At 37.8% G+C, this 18,399-nt stretch overlaps 1 protein-coding gene across 2 annotated transcripts in view; it reads left to right on the top strand.

The window, feature by feature from the left end:
• GRM1 (glutamate metabotropic receptor 1) overlaps window positions 1-18,399 on the top strand; it is a 429,826-nt gene that overhangs the window by 315,081 nt on the left and 96,346 nt on the right. For both annotated transcript variants that reach the window (XM_047859536.1, XM_047859537.1), the window contains exon 3: window positions 6,838-7,073. In XM_047859536.1, coding sequence (XP_047715492.1) covers window positions 6,838-7,073 — 236 coding nt within the window. The remainder of the gene's footprint in view (window positions 1-6,837; window positions 7,074-18,399) is intronic.

Here is an 18,399-nt window from a genome sequence, read left to right on the forward strand (position 1 = left end):
AATTCAAAGAGGCTGATACCATTTCCACCACCATTTTATAGGTGGGGAAACAGAGGCTTAGAAAGTTTCAGTAACCAATTCCTATTTCATTTTGTCTCCTGGGATTAGTTGAATGAGAGACAGAATGGGATGCTACCCTGGTAGTGGAACTTGAAGGAAGAAAAAAGACCCACTTGTCCACAGTAATTCCCCTCATGGACCCACCCTTCTTTTACACTGGCTTAAAATTGTCTTTGATAGGGGTGCCTGGGTGGCTCAGTCGGTTAAGCGTCCGACTTCAGCTCAGGTCACAATCTCGCGGTCTGTGAGTTCGAGCCCCGCGTCGGGCTCTGGGCTGATGGCTCAGAGCCTGGAGCCTGCTTCCGATTCTGTGTCTCCTTCTCTCTCTGCCCCTCCCCCCCATTCATGCTCTGTCTCTTTCTGTCTCAAAAATAAAATAAATGTTAAAAGAAATAAAAAAAATAAAATAAATAAATTAAAATTGTCTTTGATACATGAAAGCTTGGTTTGTAGAAGTTTTAGGAAAGGCTCCCACACGTGCATGGTTGTGTGCAATGTTTATCATCTTTGCCCTACGTTTCTGCTAGGACATAGTCACAAGTCTCCAGCTGGCAGATAATTTCAGGTTCAGGATGCCAGAGGTGAGTTGGGGCATCGGGGTGAAGAGCATGTGGTAAAATAAGAATTACTTATCTGACCTTGATCTCCCATATGTGAAGTTTCCACTTCTTGAGAATTCCCTTCATTTTTCCTCTTTTGCCTTTTGCCACCATCTCGTTCCCTCCTCCACTTTGGTCACTTTTCTACCAGAACACCATAGGGCTAGAAGTGAGGCTTCTGTTTGAATTCTAATTCTAGCAGGACAGGAAAACCGAAGGGGGAAGTAGCTCATCATCCTCTCTGTTTTCCAGTGGGCTGATGACCTCTAAGTGCCTGTCCTACATAATTAAATAAAGAATACCTACATTTTGTGTCAGTTTTATATTTGTGGTGAGTTGGCAGCAACTAATTTTAAAATTAACTAGCAACTAATTGGACCACTATCCCCATTCCTGGTTCATCAAATCTCCACTGTGCCTTCACATTATAATGTAATTAGCCTGTGTGTGTGCATGTGTGCATAGGTGTACGTGTGTGTGTGCGTGTGTGTGTGTGCGTGCGCACACGCACCTATGCCCACAACGTGTTTCCACAGTTTTTGTCTGAGAATTCTAGAAACAAAGAACGTTCACAAGTAACTACACTCTAAGTAATTTTAGAATGACCTTTCTAAGACAAACCTAACCATGTCATATCCCTGCTCAAAATCTGCGTAATTTCTCACCACCTTAAAAATAAAATCCAAAACCCTTAACAAGGATGTTCAGAGGTGCCTGGGTGGCTCAGTAGGTTAAGTGTCAGACTCCTGATTTTGGCTTAGGTCATGGTCTCCCGGTTTGTGAGATCAAGCTCCCTGTCGGGCTCTGCGCTGACAGAGCAGAGCCTGCTTGGGATTCTCTCTCCCTCTCTCTCTGCCCCTCCCCCCCTCAAAATAAATGAATAATCTTAAAAAGAAAAAGGATGTTCAGGTTCTTCAACATCTCACAGGCTTGTCTTAAGCGTTACCTTGCACACTTTAAGCAAACTGAAAGCCTTGCTGCTTCATTGCTTTGTCCCCTCTTGAACTGGTTCTTCTTCCATCTCTCTTTTTACTGTGCAGCTTCAATGCATCCTATGAGTCTCGTCTTAGATGTTACTTCCTCTTGGGCAAAGCCTCCCTTGACATGTCCCTTTTCTTTCTCTATTCTTCTGTAGCCCGTCTTCCTTTCCTTTCACTGCTGCAACTCTCTGTGGCGATTGTGTATTCAGTGGCTAGTCTTCCCTACCCCTGTGATTGTCTGGAGAGCAGGGGCCCCACCTGTACTGCTTATCAATGTATCTGCAGCCGTAAGCAAAATGCCTAACTCACACAAGACTCTTAGCGCATAAATGTCGAATGAATAAAGCCAGTCTGAGTTCTTATTGAAAAAGCTGCCATTGCCGCCATAAAATTTCTCACAATTGACATCACATGATTTAAACTGAACTACATGACGTTTCTTCAACCTTTATAAGTATGGTTAGCACTGTATTTATGGAATTTTGTGCTTGTTTACATATGTTTCTGAAAATATTTTTATTATCCTTTCTAATTTTCTTGGTTATATGCTAGTCTCTGGAATACATATATATTTTTAAATATTTGTTTATTTTTGAGAAAGAAAGCAGGGGAGGGGCAGAGAGAGAAGGAGGCAGAGAATTTGAAGCAGGCTCCACCCTGTCAACACAGAGCCCAATGCAGGGCTCGAACTCACGAACAGGGAGATCATGACCTGAGCTGAAATCAAGAGTCAGATATTTAACTGACTGAGCCACCCAGGCGCCCCTCTGGAATATTTTTAAAGAATTAGAGCTTTATTATTAGGTACATGCAATTACTTGTACTCCACACAAATCAAATCGCTTTACTCCCTAGACTGTAATTATTTTAATTGAATGTAAATATGTTTTTATAAAATGTTTTTAAACAATTTTTAAATGAATACAATTGTATTTCTGGTTTTTTTACTATCAATTTTCTTATTAAATGATTTTAACTTGTATAACGCAAAGGTGGCACTCATACATCTCCTGCCCAGCTATGATTGCTAGAATTAGAAATGATACCTTTCTGTTGTTTCCATCAGAATTTATTCAGTGGAATAAATATTATTCTTCGGGTTGGGACTGCGGAATTTCACAGGGACTAGAACAATGATTCTGGGTAAGAGAACAGGCTTGTGAAAGAGCTGCTGTGTAAAAACATTGAGGGGGATAAGGAACAAGGATTCTTGTATTTTGTAGCTTTCTGTTAAATGTTTGCCCTGTTTGTCCATATTATGCAGTTTTATTTTCAGAGCCCAGATAGGAAAAGGAGCTCATCACCAGGAAGCAGATGGGGCAGCAGAAGCTGCTGGAGGCTGTGAATATGCCTCGTGGAGTTCAGCATGCAGCACAGTGGGAGTCACTGCAGACACCTGGGCTGAGCAGGTGCCTGCAGGTCATTTCTGGTCACAGAGTCCACACTACCACCACCACTGTCAACAACAACGACAAGAGTAAACCCCCAAACCAGGTTGAAGGAGAGCTGCTGCCTCCCTGTTTTCCAGTGTGCTTCACGGAGAATCCACCAAAACAATATCATTGTAAAAAAATCCCAACACAACTAAGCAGCAAAAATTCTTGAAAATTCTCTGTGGATACTATTTGGCAAGTAGACAAGATGATTTAAGTACATAAAAAAAAAACAAAACAGGTGCTTTACGGATGTTTTTCAGCAACTTTTTGTTAGCATTCCCTAACCTTATCTGTGATAGATTTAATATCTCCTACAAACCTCTAACAATTAACATTTCAAAAGTATTCAGCAACTAATCCTAGCTGAATACTTTTTTCGGTCACATCCTGGTTCTCCGTGATTTCATGATTTCTTGGATTTGACCCCAACTCTAATTTTGGAATGAGGTCATCTATAGTGAGGGGGAAGGGCTTTAGCCAAAGGCAAGGGGGATCTACCCCACTAAAACATACGACTCTACCCCACTAAAACATACGACTTCAAATTGTGTATATTCATAGACAATGATTTACTCCCATGATGTGCTCCTCTGTGTTGGAGGGCAAAAGGACAGGAGGTCACACTTTCTCTGCTTTTAGCACTGACACATGATACTTGCTTTTATAAACTGGGGATGATTTTTTAAAAAAAGAAATACAAATAAACAGCATAGAAGGTTCATTTCATACACTTAAAAAAATTGTGGGTTTCTTGTTCAGACTATATCTACACACACAGAAAAGTCTCACATAATATGGAATCCTGGGGAGTAACACACCTCAAGCTTAAATTTTATGTCAAAAGTAACTTTTTTCTTTGTAAGTCATTTTGATTTTAAATATATAGTCATAAGCAGAATTTCTTGAAAGTCTGGTGGATTTTATTTTTACCCTTGACCCCATAGTTCAGGTCTTCAAATTGCTATACACGTAGTTATGATATAATATGAATAAATTGAAATAATTAAATTAGTTCAAAGTTTTCTAAGCAAACTGAGCATAGAGAAAATTACATGAGTCTATCTTCTTTTTTAATATCAGTTTGACTGACCGTCATATCCAGTGATGGTGAGTAAAGCCAGACTTGTTAGAAAGACTCAGGTCATTCACCACCAGGGAGCAGAGCTCAATGGCCTTATTATGTAATAGGCTTACAACACTTTGAGGACTTCCTGCAGTCCTAAGGCTAACAGCTTCTAAACTGGGATTTATGCCCATACTTCCTGCCACACTTTCCTCTATGCTCCAGCCATATGGACTCTCCAAATTCTTTGAATGGCCATGCTCTTTCCTGTGTATTAGATAACCTACCAGGAACCTTCTATACCAATTCCTCTCCATCTTTTCATCTGACTAATGTCCACACATCCTTTGGGTCTCAGCTCAGACATAACTTTCTTAGTCATCCTTAATCACTTTCTCCCCACCCACACTTATATACCTATGTACACACTTGACTGAGTTAAATCCCCAAACTCTTCTCCTCATAGTACTGGTTGCTTTTCCTTCCTTACCTTTATAGTGTTTGTAATTCTTGTTTAATGTTTGTTTCCCCCACAAGTCTGTAACACTAGGGGCAGAGGATAGTGTGTCTTATTCTCAATTGAATCTTGAGCATAAGAGAGCATCTAGGTAAATGCAGAAGGAAGGAAGGAAGAGAGGGAGGGAGGGAGGAAATGAGAGGTGGAGGGGAAAAGGAAAGGAAAGATCTGTTCAAAATTGTAAAATATCTATCCTAATGGATTCAGAAAAAGCATGTAGACATTCTCTGGTCTGGCTGGTTAGACTACACTATACTTCAAGGTCTCTTTAGCTCTGGATCATGTTCAGTCAGCTATACCTTCTACAACCCCTGGTCTATTGAAAATACAGCTCCTGTGTGGTTCACTGGGAAGATTCTGAAATAGAACTGCACCAATGAACTCAGCTTAGTGGAGGACACATTTATCCCAACTGATCTCAGGTAACAAGGGGTAAGCGATGGTCAGTCTTTTATATTTGGCCCGGATCCCTGCTCTGTGAGAAGCAAGTGATAAAACACTTTCTCTGTCAGAGACCGAACAGTAAGTTATGTTCCAGAAACTGCAGGGAGCGACTCCGTGGGTGTAAATAAATCCACCTCTTGACCAAGGGAGAAAATTAACATTCTCTTTAGTTTGACTCAGCTTTAGACAAATTTCTTCCTGACTATGGGCCCCTTGACTTCCCTTTCCTTCGAGCATTTAATTTAAAAAATGCTGTTAGGAACACCTGGGTGGCTCAGTCAGTTGAACATCAAGCTCTTGATTTCAGCTCAGGTCATGATCCCAGGGTCATGGGATGGAGCCCCGTGTCTTGGGCTCTGCACTGAGCATGGAGCCTGCTCAGGATTCTCTCTCTCTCTCTTTCTCTCTCTCTCTCTCTCCCTCCCTGCCCATGCACATGTTCTCTCTCTCCCTCTCTAAAGAAAAAATAAAACAAATAAAAATCAGCATTATAAATTCTTTGTCTCTTGGAGGTGTACATTTTCTCCTACACTCTTGCTAGTTTTACAGCAGAGAAATTTCTTTCTCAGGTACCTGGAAGCCATCCTTTGAAATGTAATCATCAAGAGTGATAGCAGACCTCTGTTTCCCAGTTTCTGTGGAAAGGTGGAAACCTAACTTAGATAAACGACAATTATAAAACACAGATGGCTAATCACATTGACCAAGCGCCTCTCAATGTCCTCCAGCACTTGCTCACTAGCTTCTCCCAGCACTTAAATCTCCCCAACTTTTGTTTCAGCAGAGGGGAGTTCAGTGTCTTTGGTATATTGGAATATACTTGAATAAAGTCTTGTTTGCCTGTTTAACTCTATCCAGTGTAATTTTTTTTGACACCTTCTTGGGAAGGAATCAGAGCCACTCACATGAGGTTTGGCCTGGTTCACATGCATACTTGAATTAAATCGGAGCTACATCACTCATAACCAATGTGAATGTTCTAGAAGGTGATCAAATTAAAATAAAATTTGAACCCACTGGATGAAACATCAGTTAACTTCCATTTAGTGAGCAGGAGGATTAGTTTCATTTTGGGGAGTGGGATTGTTTTCTTTGAATGCTGCTGTTTTGAAAAAACATTGAAGAGGAAGCATCTGATCACTTCTAGGCAATGTAAGTTTGAACAACGTCCAGGAGCCAAATCTGTGGTTGTCATGTTTCTGAGCTAAATCAATTTTCTGCCCTATAAATGCAGCTCATATAATGGTCTTGGTTGAAACCTTGAAAGCTTGCTGAGCTCTTATTGTGAAAGCCTTGAGTGCCTGGGTTTTATTTTATTCTGATTTGGACAGCAATTGATGGTTTTGTGCCTAAAGAGCACTGGGTTGGGAGCCAGACTGCCTGGATCCATATCCTGGCTCCACTGGGACTTCAGTTAGTTGCTGAACGTCTTCTGACTCAGTAAATGTGAATAGTAGAGAATCTGAAGACTAGTAAATGCTCAATAAATGTTAGTTCTTGCCATTGCTACTATTATTATCATCATCACTTTCACTACTGTGAAAAACAAACAAGACTTTATTATTTCAGAATTTACTACTCTCCACCAAAAAAAAAAAAAAGCCATTGATGGGTAGCAATTCTGGCTTAAAATAGACTGTCAGCCTTGCTGAATTGCCTCACTCGCGTGTAACGCTGAGCTCTATTTGTGAGACCTTTGTCTTTCTCTCTCCCTACCCCAATCCCTGAATTTTTTTAGTGATGGATGGGCAGACAGAGATGAAGTCATTGAAGGTTATGAGGTGGAAGCCAACGGGGGAATCACAATAAAGCTGCAATCTCCAGAGGTCAGGTCATTTGATGATTATTTCCTGAAGCTGAGGCTGGACACTAATACGAGGAATCCCTGGTTCCCTGAGTTCTGGCAACATCGGTTCCAGTGCCGCCTACCAGGACACATTCTGGAAAATCCCAACTTTAAAAGAATCTGCACAGGTAATATGTGTTCACAAAATACTGACTCAGAAGTTACAACTCTATCTCCATTGCAACTTGTTGAATGAGAGCAGAAGGTATCAAGGCTGGAGTTCCAAAGACTAAATTACCATCTTAATTTATAAAATAGCTAGAATGAGGAGAGTGTGTGTATTACCCTGAGGATTCATGTTTCTATGTTCTGGAAAGGCAACTTTGGTCTCTGGTGGAGCAGGTTGTAAGAAGAGATAATGTAGGTCAAGGAAAAGCAAACTGAGAATTCAGGTACCTACTATTCAAGCCAGAGGGAAGAGGTTTTATTGCAAGCATGTGTAGGAAATGTTAACCACAGACATAAGTAAGCAGCACTGGTTTGACCCCTTTTTCTTCTTTATGACTCGCTTCAATATACAGGTCTGGAGAAGGTGAGATAATGACATCCAGGGCCACACCACGAACATATATGTATGTGTATGTGGACGTAGGTGGCCAGAAACTCTGCACCTCATTTGCAAATAGGAGTGACATTTCCCAGTGGGACAGATAATTCCCATGCACTGCTCACTGAAGGCATGCCAGAAAAGGGCAGCATATTGTTTCAGGTCTTCAGGGCTTGGTGAACTCCACTGGATGTCCTTTTCTGCCCTCCCCCCTACCCGCACCTCCCACCCACCCCAGGAATTACTGTACTTAACATGACTAACTTACCATACTTCTTAACAGATTTCTTAACACAGTAATTTCCATGAGTGCTATCATTACTGCATAGAGACATTGATGTCCCCTGTCTTTTTTCAGTATTGCTTAATGTGGCAAAAATAGATCACCTTTGGTATACCACAGTGCCATTCAAAGCCAGTTGTCTATACTGGGTTGATACCACAGCATGATGGACAGGCATTAAAGGTGGTATTGCCAGGACTGAGATGGGAAAGACTACAGGAAAAGGGAGAAGGATCATGAACTAGATTTTGGATGGGTTAAGTTTGAGATGGCTATTAGTGGATTGCAACTACATATGTCACTTGGTCATTGTGTTCTATTAGTAAAATTTAGATTACTACTTGGATGTCTTTACATAAGGATTTCCAGGAAAGTATCTTGTGACCTAAGCTTTCAAAACAAAAGTTAGAATTCTGCAGCCATGTACGTTTTAAAAACCATTTTGGGTTTTCAATTGTCATAGTGCATGCAAATGTCAAGGTTAAAATTTGAACTTGGTTAATGTTCATACTAGAAAATTTAAAAATTTCACATTCATGAACTGTTCTTATATTTTGCTTCGCTCAGAGCTATTTTTAAGAGCTTCTTATGTGATTACAACCTTTTATAAACATGTTTATGTTTGCATTTCATTCTGGAGTCAAGCTTAGGAAATATTTCCCTTTGTTCTTAGTTCTAAGAAAGATCAAAGGCTTATTTAACTTTTCTATTTGGAACTAATTCATGAACTTTATTGATCGTTTCTGCTACGGGAATCCTAGAATTTTATCGTTAATTTTTCTTTAGCAGTGTTTATGTTAACTGTGTGTGTATACATTCATGTATATTTACTTTGCTCTTCAGTTTTAATGTCTGCATTTCTATGAAATTGGCTTCAATGTTATTGATGAACAACTAAACTTTTACTTCATGTATCATTCTTATCTAGTTGAGATCCTTGAATAGCAAGTGAATTGCATAGTCTTCTAATGAATATGCAGACACATTTATGAAAATTAATGTGCAGAAGTGAAATGAACCCTTCCATTCTATTGATAGCTACTCTTTCTATAACTTATTTTTACCTCTTCTAATTGGGTCATTTCAATGTTTTGGAAAGTTTTGATATTGCAGTTCATTTCCATAGAAACCTTTATTGAGCTTAATCTCAGATGTCACTATTTAAATAAAGAGTTTACATGCACTAGATTTTCAGTTTGAATATTAAGGGTCCTGAGCCCAGGCTGAATAATTTGCAAATCACTGTGGCTAATTAAAAAGTACTTCATGCACAGTCTACATCACTGCTTAATTAGTTGCGAATATCAAGGGATTGGAGAAAGTGTTGGAAAGGTACTAACCAAAACATCAAAGCCTGACTTCTAAAAAAATTAATCATTGTGAGGACAGTGGAGAGAATAGGTATAAAGCAAATCAAAGTCACTCTCTTCCAGTAAATGTCTTAACTGTTTATAGCATTTTTTGCAGTGGCATAGGGCTTTATCCTTCCTGATGAGAATTGTGAAAATGATTCCATGGAAACTGCGAGAGCATTTGGAAGCGTAACCAACTGGAGCCAACACTGGTTCTGTTAATAATCTGCCACAAAACTTGAAGGACCTCATTTAATCTCTGAGTCAATTTTTGCAACTATAGCATGATAACACTTTCTACTTTACACAGGTGTGAGAATCAAACAAAGTAACACAAGTGAGATACTTTGCAAATCCTTACATAAGTGTAAAGTGTTGTTGTTAATATCGTGTCTTACAAGAAGGAAAATAAGATGTAGCGTGGATTACCTTGTTAAATATTATATTTTTTGAAATTACAAATTTAGCATAACTATATTACAAGATGTGGCAACTAGAAAAACAAGCACAGAACCCTTAATCAACCACCCTTATACAGTGCCAAAATGGATATTTTATTTTTCTCCTATCTAGGCTTTCACAATTTTTTTCTGATTATCAAAGTAATATGCAGTACTAAGTTTATCATATACAAATTGGAAATATAGAAAAACGTAAGAAAGATGAAAAGCATCAATAATTTTCTTTTATATAACTACTATTAATTACTATTAATTTTTTGATGTATTTCTAGCAAATATACTGTTAAATTTTTGGTATATTTTTATCTACATATACTTATAAATCATATAGCTAATATTATTTTTATATTGCTTTTAGAATGAATACTGCCTTTTCTTTACATTTATGAATTTCTTTGTCACTGATTTCTTTCACTCATTTTTTTTCCATTTTTTAAAATTTTATTTTAGAGAGAGAGAGAGAGGGTTCAAGCAGGGGAGAGGGGCAGAGGGAGAAAGAGAGAGAATCCCAGGCAGACTCCATACTCAGTGCAAAGCCCAGCACATGGGTTCAATCTCACAACCCTGGGATCATGACCTTACCTGAAATCAAGAGTTGGGTGCTCAACCGACTGAGCCACACAGGAGCCCCAATTTCTTTTATTCTTAATTGCTATATAACATTCTGCAGACATATAAACTCTAATTTATTTGACCATCTCATTCTTCTGACACATCTAGGCTGTTTTCAGTTCTTTATGAGTTAAAAAAGCTGCAGAGAGGTATTAAAAAATTCTTCTCCCTAGTCCTCACCTTATTCTTTTCTCATTTTGGATAATTTTCTTAAAGTATATTTCCAGAAGTTGAATTACTCAAATGATATGAATACTTCTAAGAAAATAAGAGGTTCCAAAAGGCAACTCCTACCAGCACCACTTGCAATTCTATGGACTTTTTTCATTTTCTTTTGCATAGTTATAATCATAGTGTGCCTATAATACTGTATCTTTTTTTCAGTTAAGATTCTACTTTACTTTTGACGTTGTTGCATAATCTTTATAATGACCATTTTAATAGCTCCATAATATTCTACCCAATGAAAATATTATAATTACTTAGTCATTCTTATATTACTGGACGTTTAGGTTGCTTCCAATTGTTTTTCTTACAAAACAAAACAAAACAAACCAAACCAGTGAATATGGTACAGAGTTTTCATGATTGTTGTTACTACTTTTGGATTGTTCCCTCACTATAGATTCCTAAATATATAATTATATTTAGAATATGACAATATTTGGGTTCCTTAAGTACATGTCTTACCATTGTCTTGCAGTATGGCAATATCAAGATTTGCTGTGGTTAGCAGTATATCAACTGAATGAGTTCACTTTGTCCTCACTGACCTTTTTCACAATCCAATGAATTTATGGCCATACTTTTTTACTTTCTGTCCTTATTCTTTATAGCAACTGGGAACAGGAGGACATAATGCTTTTTAAAGCTAGTATATCTTTCCTTGTAGTTGGCTATTATTGAAAACATAATGAAAGTATTTGGATGGTATCTGTAATACTCATCAACAGTTCAGGACTATTAATATAATGATAGATAGTCTGATGTGACAAAATTTCAAGACTTCCAAGCATGAGTACTCTTATAATTGACATATAATTGACATATAACATTAGTTTCTAGTGTACAACACAATATTTGTTATTTGTATATGTAGTAAAACCATTACTCTAGTATCCTTTATCATCCATTATCACTATATATATCACATTTTCTTTATCCATTCATCCATTGAAGGATACTTAGATTGCTATAAATAGCTTCAATGAACATAGGGGTGAATACATTTTTTCAAGATAGTGTGTTTGTTTCCTTGAGATAAACACCCAGAAGTGGAATTGATGCATCATATGATAGTTGTATTAACTTTCTGAGCAACCTCCAGACTGTTTTCCAGAGTGGCTGCACCAATTTCCATTCCCACAAACAGTGCATAAGGGTCCCCTTTACTTCACATCCTCAGCAGCATTTGTTATTCTTTGTCTTTTTGATAATAGCCATTCTAACAGGTGTAAAGTGATATCTCATTGTAGTTTTGATTTGTAGATCCCTGATGGTTAGAGATGTTGAGCACCTTTTCATGTACCTATTGTCCATCTGTATGTCTTCTTTCAAAAAATGTCTGTTCAGATCCCCTGCCCCTTTTTTCATCATTTTTTTTTTTGCTATTGAGTTGTATGAGTTCTTTATTCATTTTAGATATTAACCTCTTATCAGATATGAAACTTGCAAATATTTTCTCTTTTTCAGAGATTGGATTTTCATTATGTTAATTGTTTCCTTTGCTGTACAAAAGCTTTTTGGTTTGATGTAGTCCCACTTATTTATGTTTGCTTTTGGTATCAAAATCCAAAATATCATTATTACCAAGACTTTCTTTTAGGAGTTTTATGGTTTCGGGTCTTATGTTCAAGTCTCTCAAGTTTTTTCTGTGTGCATTTATAGTGTAAGATCATAGTCCAATTTAATTATTTTACATGTGGCTGTCCAGCTTTGCCAACACCATTTATTGAAGAGACTAATATTTCCCCAAACCGTGGGTACTCTTCCCCCAGCTTGGAGACTGTCACTCACAATTTTTAGATTGGTACTAATTTTTATAACATATTTGCCTCATGAGTAGGTTTCAGTGGAACTTCCATTTTGAATCAACTTACCGTGTGAAGTGGGATAAGATGGGTCTAATATAATTTGACCCAGATTGAGACAGTTTCTTATTTACTACAGCCTATAAGGTCCTAGGGTAATAACTTCTCTATACTTTCGGAAGTTTGACTCCAATGCCAGTATGCACTCTTGAAGAATATCATTTGCCTTTACCCAAGAAATTGGTATATTAATTAGATTTTGTGGAATGCTTCACAATTTTCCACCCCTCCCTGTATCCATGCTCTTTGAAATCCGACTTTGCAGCTCCTCCCATTATGAAGTAGAATTTTGTTCCCTGCCTTTTGAATTTTGATTGAATTTATAGCTTATTCCACGTTTATTTATTTTTGGGACAGAGAGAGACAGAGCATGAACGGGGGAGGGGCAGAGACAGAGGGAGACACAGAATCGGAAACAGGCTCCAGGCTCCGAGCCATCAGCCCAGAGCCTGACGCGGGGCTCAAACTCACGGACCACGAGATCGTGACCTGGCTGAAGTCGGACGCCCAACCGACTGTGCCACCCAGGCGCCCCTATAGCTTATTCTAAGTCTAGGTTTTAAGAGGCTTGACCTACTATTGTTCTCTTTCTTGGGATCTTCCCTCAGCTATATATATATATATATATATATATATGCCTTCTAGAATATGAGAGAGAACTTAAATCAAAAACAGGATGATCTCCTAGTTGAGGTCATACTGGCTAAACTAGTCTCCAGCCAATACACTCGCTGACTGTTGACATATAAGTGAGCCCAACCGAGATGAGTCATGTCCAACCCAGAGCAACAGAACTTCCTATTGACCCCCAGATTCATAAACTAAATAAATACCTGTTGTTTTAAGCCACTAAGGCTTGGGGTGGTTTGTTATGCAGCATTATTGTGGCAGTAGACAATAGAGCAATAGCTGATTTAATTTAGGGAACATAATTTCTCAACCCAATGCAGAATTCTAAATCTTATCCCCCTTCAGGAGGAATGATACAATATCGTACCCTATATCTGGTGAACGAAAGCAAACATTTTTATAAATTCTTCAGTGAAGAAGATTTAAAGCCTCCTGATCCAAGGCAGTAAGACTATTCTACTTCAAAATTCTGGAAGTGCTAACAAATGGGGCACAGTTATAGCTGAGACAAACCAATAGCTTCAAAACCTAAAAGTCATAGGTTCTCACACAGTGCTGGTAGAAATTGCTTAATGGAAATATGTTACAAATCTTTAGATGTTGTCTTCGATACAGCAGTTTGGGGTGCTATAACAAATTAGCATAGACTTGGTGGCTTAAACAACAAATATTTATTTCTTACAGCTCTGGAGGCTAGAAAGTCTAAACTCAGGGACCTGCATGGTAGGGTTCTAGTGAAAAACCTTCTTCCTGGTTTCCTTACATGATGGAGAGAGAAAAGAAGCAAGCTCTTCTCCTATAAGAGCACTAATCCCATCCTGAGATTCTGAGGTCTCTACCCTCAAGACCTAATTACCTCCTTAAATCATATCTCCAAATATCATCACAATGGGGATCAGAGTTTAAAGATAAAAATTTGGAGGGGACACAAACATTCAGTCTATAGCAGATGTGTTTTGTATCTTTTGGTTGAAAGAATAAACATTAACTGACCTTCTGGGCTTTACACTTTCTCAGAAAACCTCATTAGTTATCACACATAGATGAAGCTCTGAAAATAATATCATACTATAAGCACAGTCTTGGTCTGCTTATCTCCTAATACTTTTGACCTGTCCTGTCAACTGTAGTACCTACTAACCAAGTGTAATTGTTTATATTTAAATTTAAATTAGGAGTGACTGGGTGGCTCAGTCACTCTTGGTTTCTACTCAGGTCATGTTCTCGCAGTTCCTGGGATCAAGCCCCGTGTTGGGCTCTGTGCTGGCAGAGTGGAGCCTGCTTGGGATTCTCTCTCTCTCTCTCTCTCTCTCTCTCTCTCTCTCTCTCTTTCGGCCCTTCCCTGCTCATGCTTTCTCTCTCAAAATTAATAAGTAAATATTAAAAAAAATAGAAGTTGACATTAAGATAAAATGAAATGAAATGAAATACTCATTTTCTCAGTTTTACTAGTCACATTTTGTGTATCAACACCTGCATGTGGCTAGTGACTACATCTTGCATACCACAGATACACAAAGAAATTCCATTATAACAGAGAGTACTATTGAACAGTGTTGCATTCTATTTTCTAACCCCATAAATACAAGTTTGGTTGTTTCTATGGTTATTTGGATCTTATTCACAAGCTAGTGCTTGCAGCATGATCAACTTGCTGAATATCCCAACTACAACAGCTGAAAAATGTTATAAGCCAAGACTTCCATTTTTCTTAGTGATTCCCACAGATCCTCCAACCCAAATAGGGCATTCTGGTTCCTACAAAGAGCAGGTGTGTCTTCATTCACCTATTAAAATTCGATATAGTTCCTCCTTGCATGTCATTTTAATAATTGAATAGATTTATAGAAACATGTACATGTTCTATCATTCAAAGACATGAAGATTGATGTAGGGACATCCTTTTAGTTTATACATATCTTGATTCTGTTCCCAAAGGACTTGAATAATTTTTAGCATCAAGAAGATGTAGACTTCAGGTATAAAAATGGATTTTTTTTGAGGCCTCCAACACTTATTGAAGCAGTGACCTATTACTGTTTTACATTTTAATAGAAAAATTTAATTTACAATTATGCAATGTTGGATATGCTACTGAACCTTTTGCTATGTAAACTAGTTACTTATAGATTGGCCTAAGGTTTATGTACCTGTTATTAATAAATTTGGTTTTGCTTACTAATAAATCAATTAGATCAATTTCTCCCTATTAAACAATTTTTATATTTCCAAAATTGAATGCTCCCTCTTATGGTCAAGCCTAACTTCTGAATGAATTTGAGAATGAGTGTTTTTAATGATTAAAATATAGACCATTCTTTTTTTTTCATTTTTTTAATGTTTATTTATTTTTGAGAGAGAGAGAGAGAGAGAGAGCAAGAGTAGGGAGGGGCAGAGAGATAGGGAGACACAGAATCCAAAGCAGGCTCTAGGCTCTGAGCTGTCAGCACAGAGCCCAATGCAGGGCTCAAACTCATGAATGTGAGATCATAACCTGAGCTGAAGTCAGACTCTTAACTGACTGAGCCACCAAGACACCCCAAAATCTATGGCCATTCTTAATAAAGAGTTCACCTTGGCATAAAAGAGTAGTATGTATTTAGATATTCCCAAATGGCTACATTTGGGTTTTCTATATCCTATAAGTTGTACTGCTTCTCACCAGGAGAATAGTTTTGCATTTCTTGTCTTGTGCACATTTTCCGCTAAGAAAACTCACATGAAGTAAAGTCATAATTTCAGCTATCATAAGAGGTTACAGTCTTTTCATGATGGGTAAACCAAACATACCTGGAGAATGGCCCATTTACTTTTTCCCCTTATTTGTATATTTTTGCTGAGGTATAATTAACATATAGCAAACTGCACTTATTTAAAATGAACAGTTTGACAAATTTTGACATGTGTATATGCCAATGAAGTCACCACCACAATCAAAACAATGAATATATCACTCCTCAAATTCCTTTGTGTCTCACTGAAAATTCCTCCTTCCAGCCACTCCCAACCCTCTCCTCCCTCTTATTCACAGGCAATTTTCTCTCACTCTAGTTCATTTGCCATTTCTACTCTTTTATATGAATGGAATTGCTGTGAACTCTTTTCTGTCTGCATTCTTTCACTCAGCTCAATTATATTGAGATTCATCATTGTATTACATATATCAACAATTCATGTTTTCAAATTACTGAGCAGTGTTCCATTATCTGGACATAACACAATTTATTTACCCATTTACCTGGTAATGGGCACTTGAATTGTTTCCAATTTTCGGTTGTTACAAACCAAGCTGCTAAGAACATCCATGTACAATCTTCATATAGACCTATTACTTTCTTTTCTTTTGGAGCAAGTCCTAGCTGTGGAATGCCTGGATCCTGTGGGAGGTGTATGCTTGCATTCTTTTATTTATTTTTTGGTCCAATTCAGCATGGAGATATATGATTGGGAAACAGTATTATAAAGGGATCAAACACTGAAAAGATAAATGGATTGTTAGAATTCAAGAATCAGTGAGACTTTTGAACTCCTTCTTGGGGAGTATGTTCCATCATTTCATTATTTCTGCTATGTGGAGATAATGATAAAGATTAAGGGGATATTCTATAGTCATATCATGAACCAAGTCTTGGTTCATGGGCCTATGTCAATGTCATGTCATAATCATAAAAGATCACTCTATTCACTAATTGACCTTTCTCTGGAGTAGCACTGACTGGTAAACAACATAGTTGTGGCCACAAATTCCTATAAAATTTGATGGGCCTCCATGGGTACTACATAGGACAGGTATTAAAATTTGTGAGAAATATCAGTAAATTGAATCCATAGGGACTTACCTCAAGTAGATCTGGTCTAATACTCTAATCAACTGGATACTATTATCCAATCCATTTGGATAAATTAACAGCCCAGACCCTAAGATGATATGAAGAAGAATTTTGTCCTTTAGAGCAGTGGTTCTCAAGTCTGGCTTATTAAAGTCATCATGAAAGCTTTTAAAAAGGCACTTCAATTTATGTTAACAGAAATGTCTTATTAAACACATAGCAAGTTTTGTTTGGAAAAAAGACAAAGGTACTTCACTGTACCAAGCTGGATCCCACGCCACACCAACTGAATTAGAATTTCTGGAGTGGAGCTAAGCACTTATGTTAAGGACAGGCAGAAATTCATACTTAAAATTTATGAGCCTTTTAGCTCTTTTTTTAATTTATAAAATTTGGAATCATCTGTCATTGTGCAAGTTGAGAGCTTGCCAAGGTTTTGGCTGTGGCAGCTGCAACAGCTAATGAGAATTTAGTAATTTCTAATGCTGAATCAATCTCTTCCATTTGCTTTATTTATTTATTGGTAGGCTTGTTTGAAGCATTAGCATTCCCAAAGCAATAAGTCATGGCTATATACTATGTTTCTTTATGTCCAGATTGGGCAATTACTAGATGTATTAATTTTCTATTGCTGCCACACAAATTACTATAAAGTCAGTGCCTTAAAACAACACAAATTTATTATTGTACAGTTCCATAGGCTAGAATTCAGACAAGGGTCTCACTGGGCAAAAATCAATCAGATGTCAGCAGAAATTCATTCCCTTAGGAAGGCTCTATGGGAGAATCTGTTTCTTGCTGTTTTCTAACTTCTAGAGACCAGCCGTTCTTTAGTTAATGCTCCCCTTCCTCCTTATTCAAAACCAGCAATATTGCATCTCTCAGGACCCTGCTTCCATAGTCACACATTTCCACCACAGCTAGGGAAGATTCTCAGTTTTTAGGAACTTGCGATTAAATTAGGCCTACCCAGATAACCAAAGATAATCTTCCCATTTCAATGGAAATTTAATCACATCTGCAAAGTCCTTTTTGCCACGTAGCCTAACTTATCAACAGGTTCCAGGCTTTAGGATTGTGGGTATTTTTGTGGATCTGTTATTCTGTCCATCACAGTAGATGTTTAGACAGAGTAAGGGATTAGCCTCTCTAAACCCTTTCTATTAGCCACTTCTTTAGCTCTTTTGCAGCAGACCTCCCTTTATTAACTAACAGCTGTCATGAGAAAAAGAATATAACTCTTTAGGAACACATTTAAAAACCCAGTTTCATTGTGTTTCTGTGAAAAGCAAACATCTAGAGTGTTGAGGACCTGTGCCTCTGGCTGACCAGAATGGTATCTAAATGCATGGAGACCTTCCTTTACATTTCCCTAATCCTTGTTTTTTAGTTTGCATTGCTGGGGGTTATTCTTCTACACCTGTGAATTTAAAACATCATAATCACTTTGCTCTTACCACAGAGAGACAGAGAAATCATTTTCTTGGTAATTCAACTTTTTGTATGGCCACGATTAGGGATGTGTCTGTCCTTACAGATATTCTTTGTCCATCTCTCAATTCAGTCCATGGAAATGATTTTCATCTCTCTCCCACAGACATACATCAAGATGTCAGACCTTCTCCAGGAGTCTGGCTCCATCTTAGAGC

The sequence above is a fragment of the Prionailurus viverrinus genome, chromosome B2, assembly GCF_022837055.1.
Source record: "Prionailurus viverrinus isolate Anna chromosome B2, UM_Priviv_1.0, whole genome shotgun sequence".
Classification (NCBI taxonomy): Eukaryota; Metazoa; Chordata; class Mammalia; order Carnivora; family Felidae; genus Prionailurus; species Prionailurus viverrinus.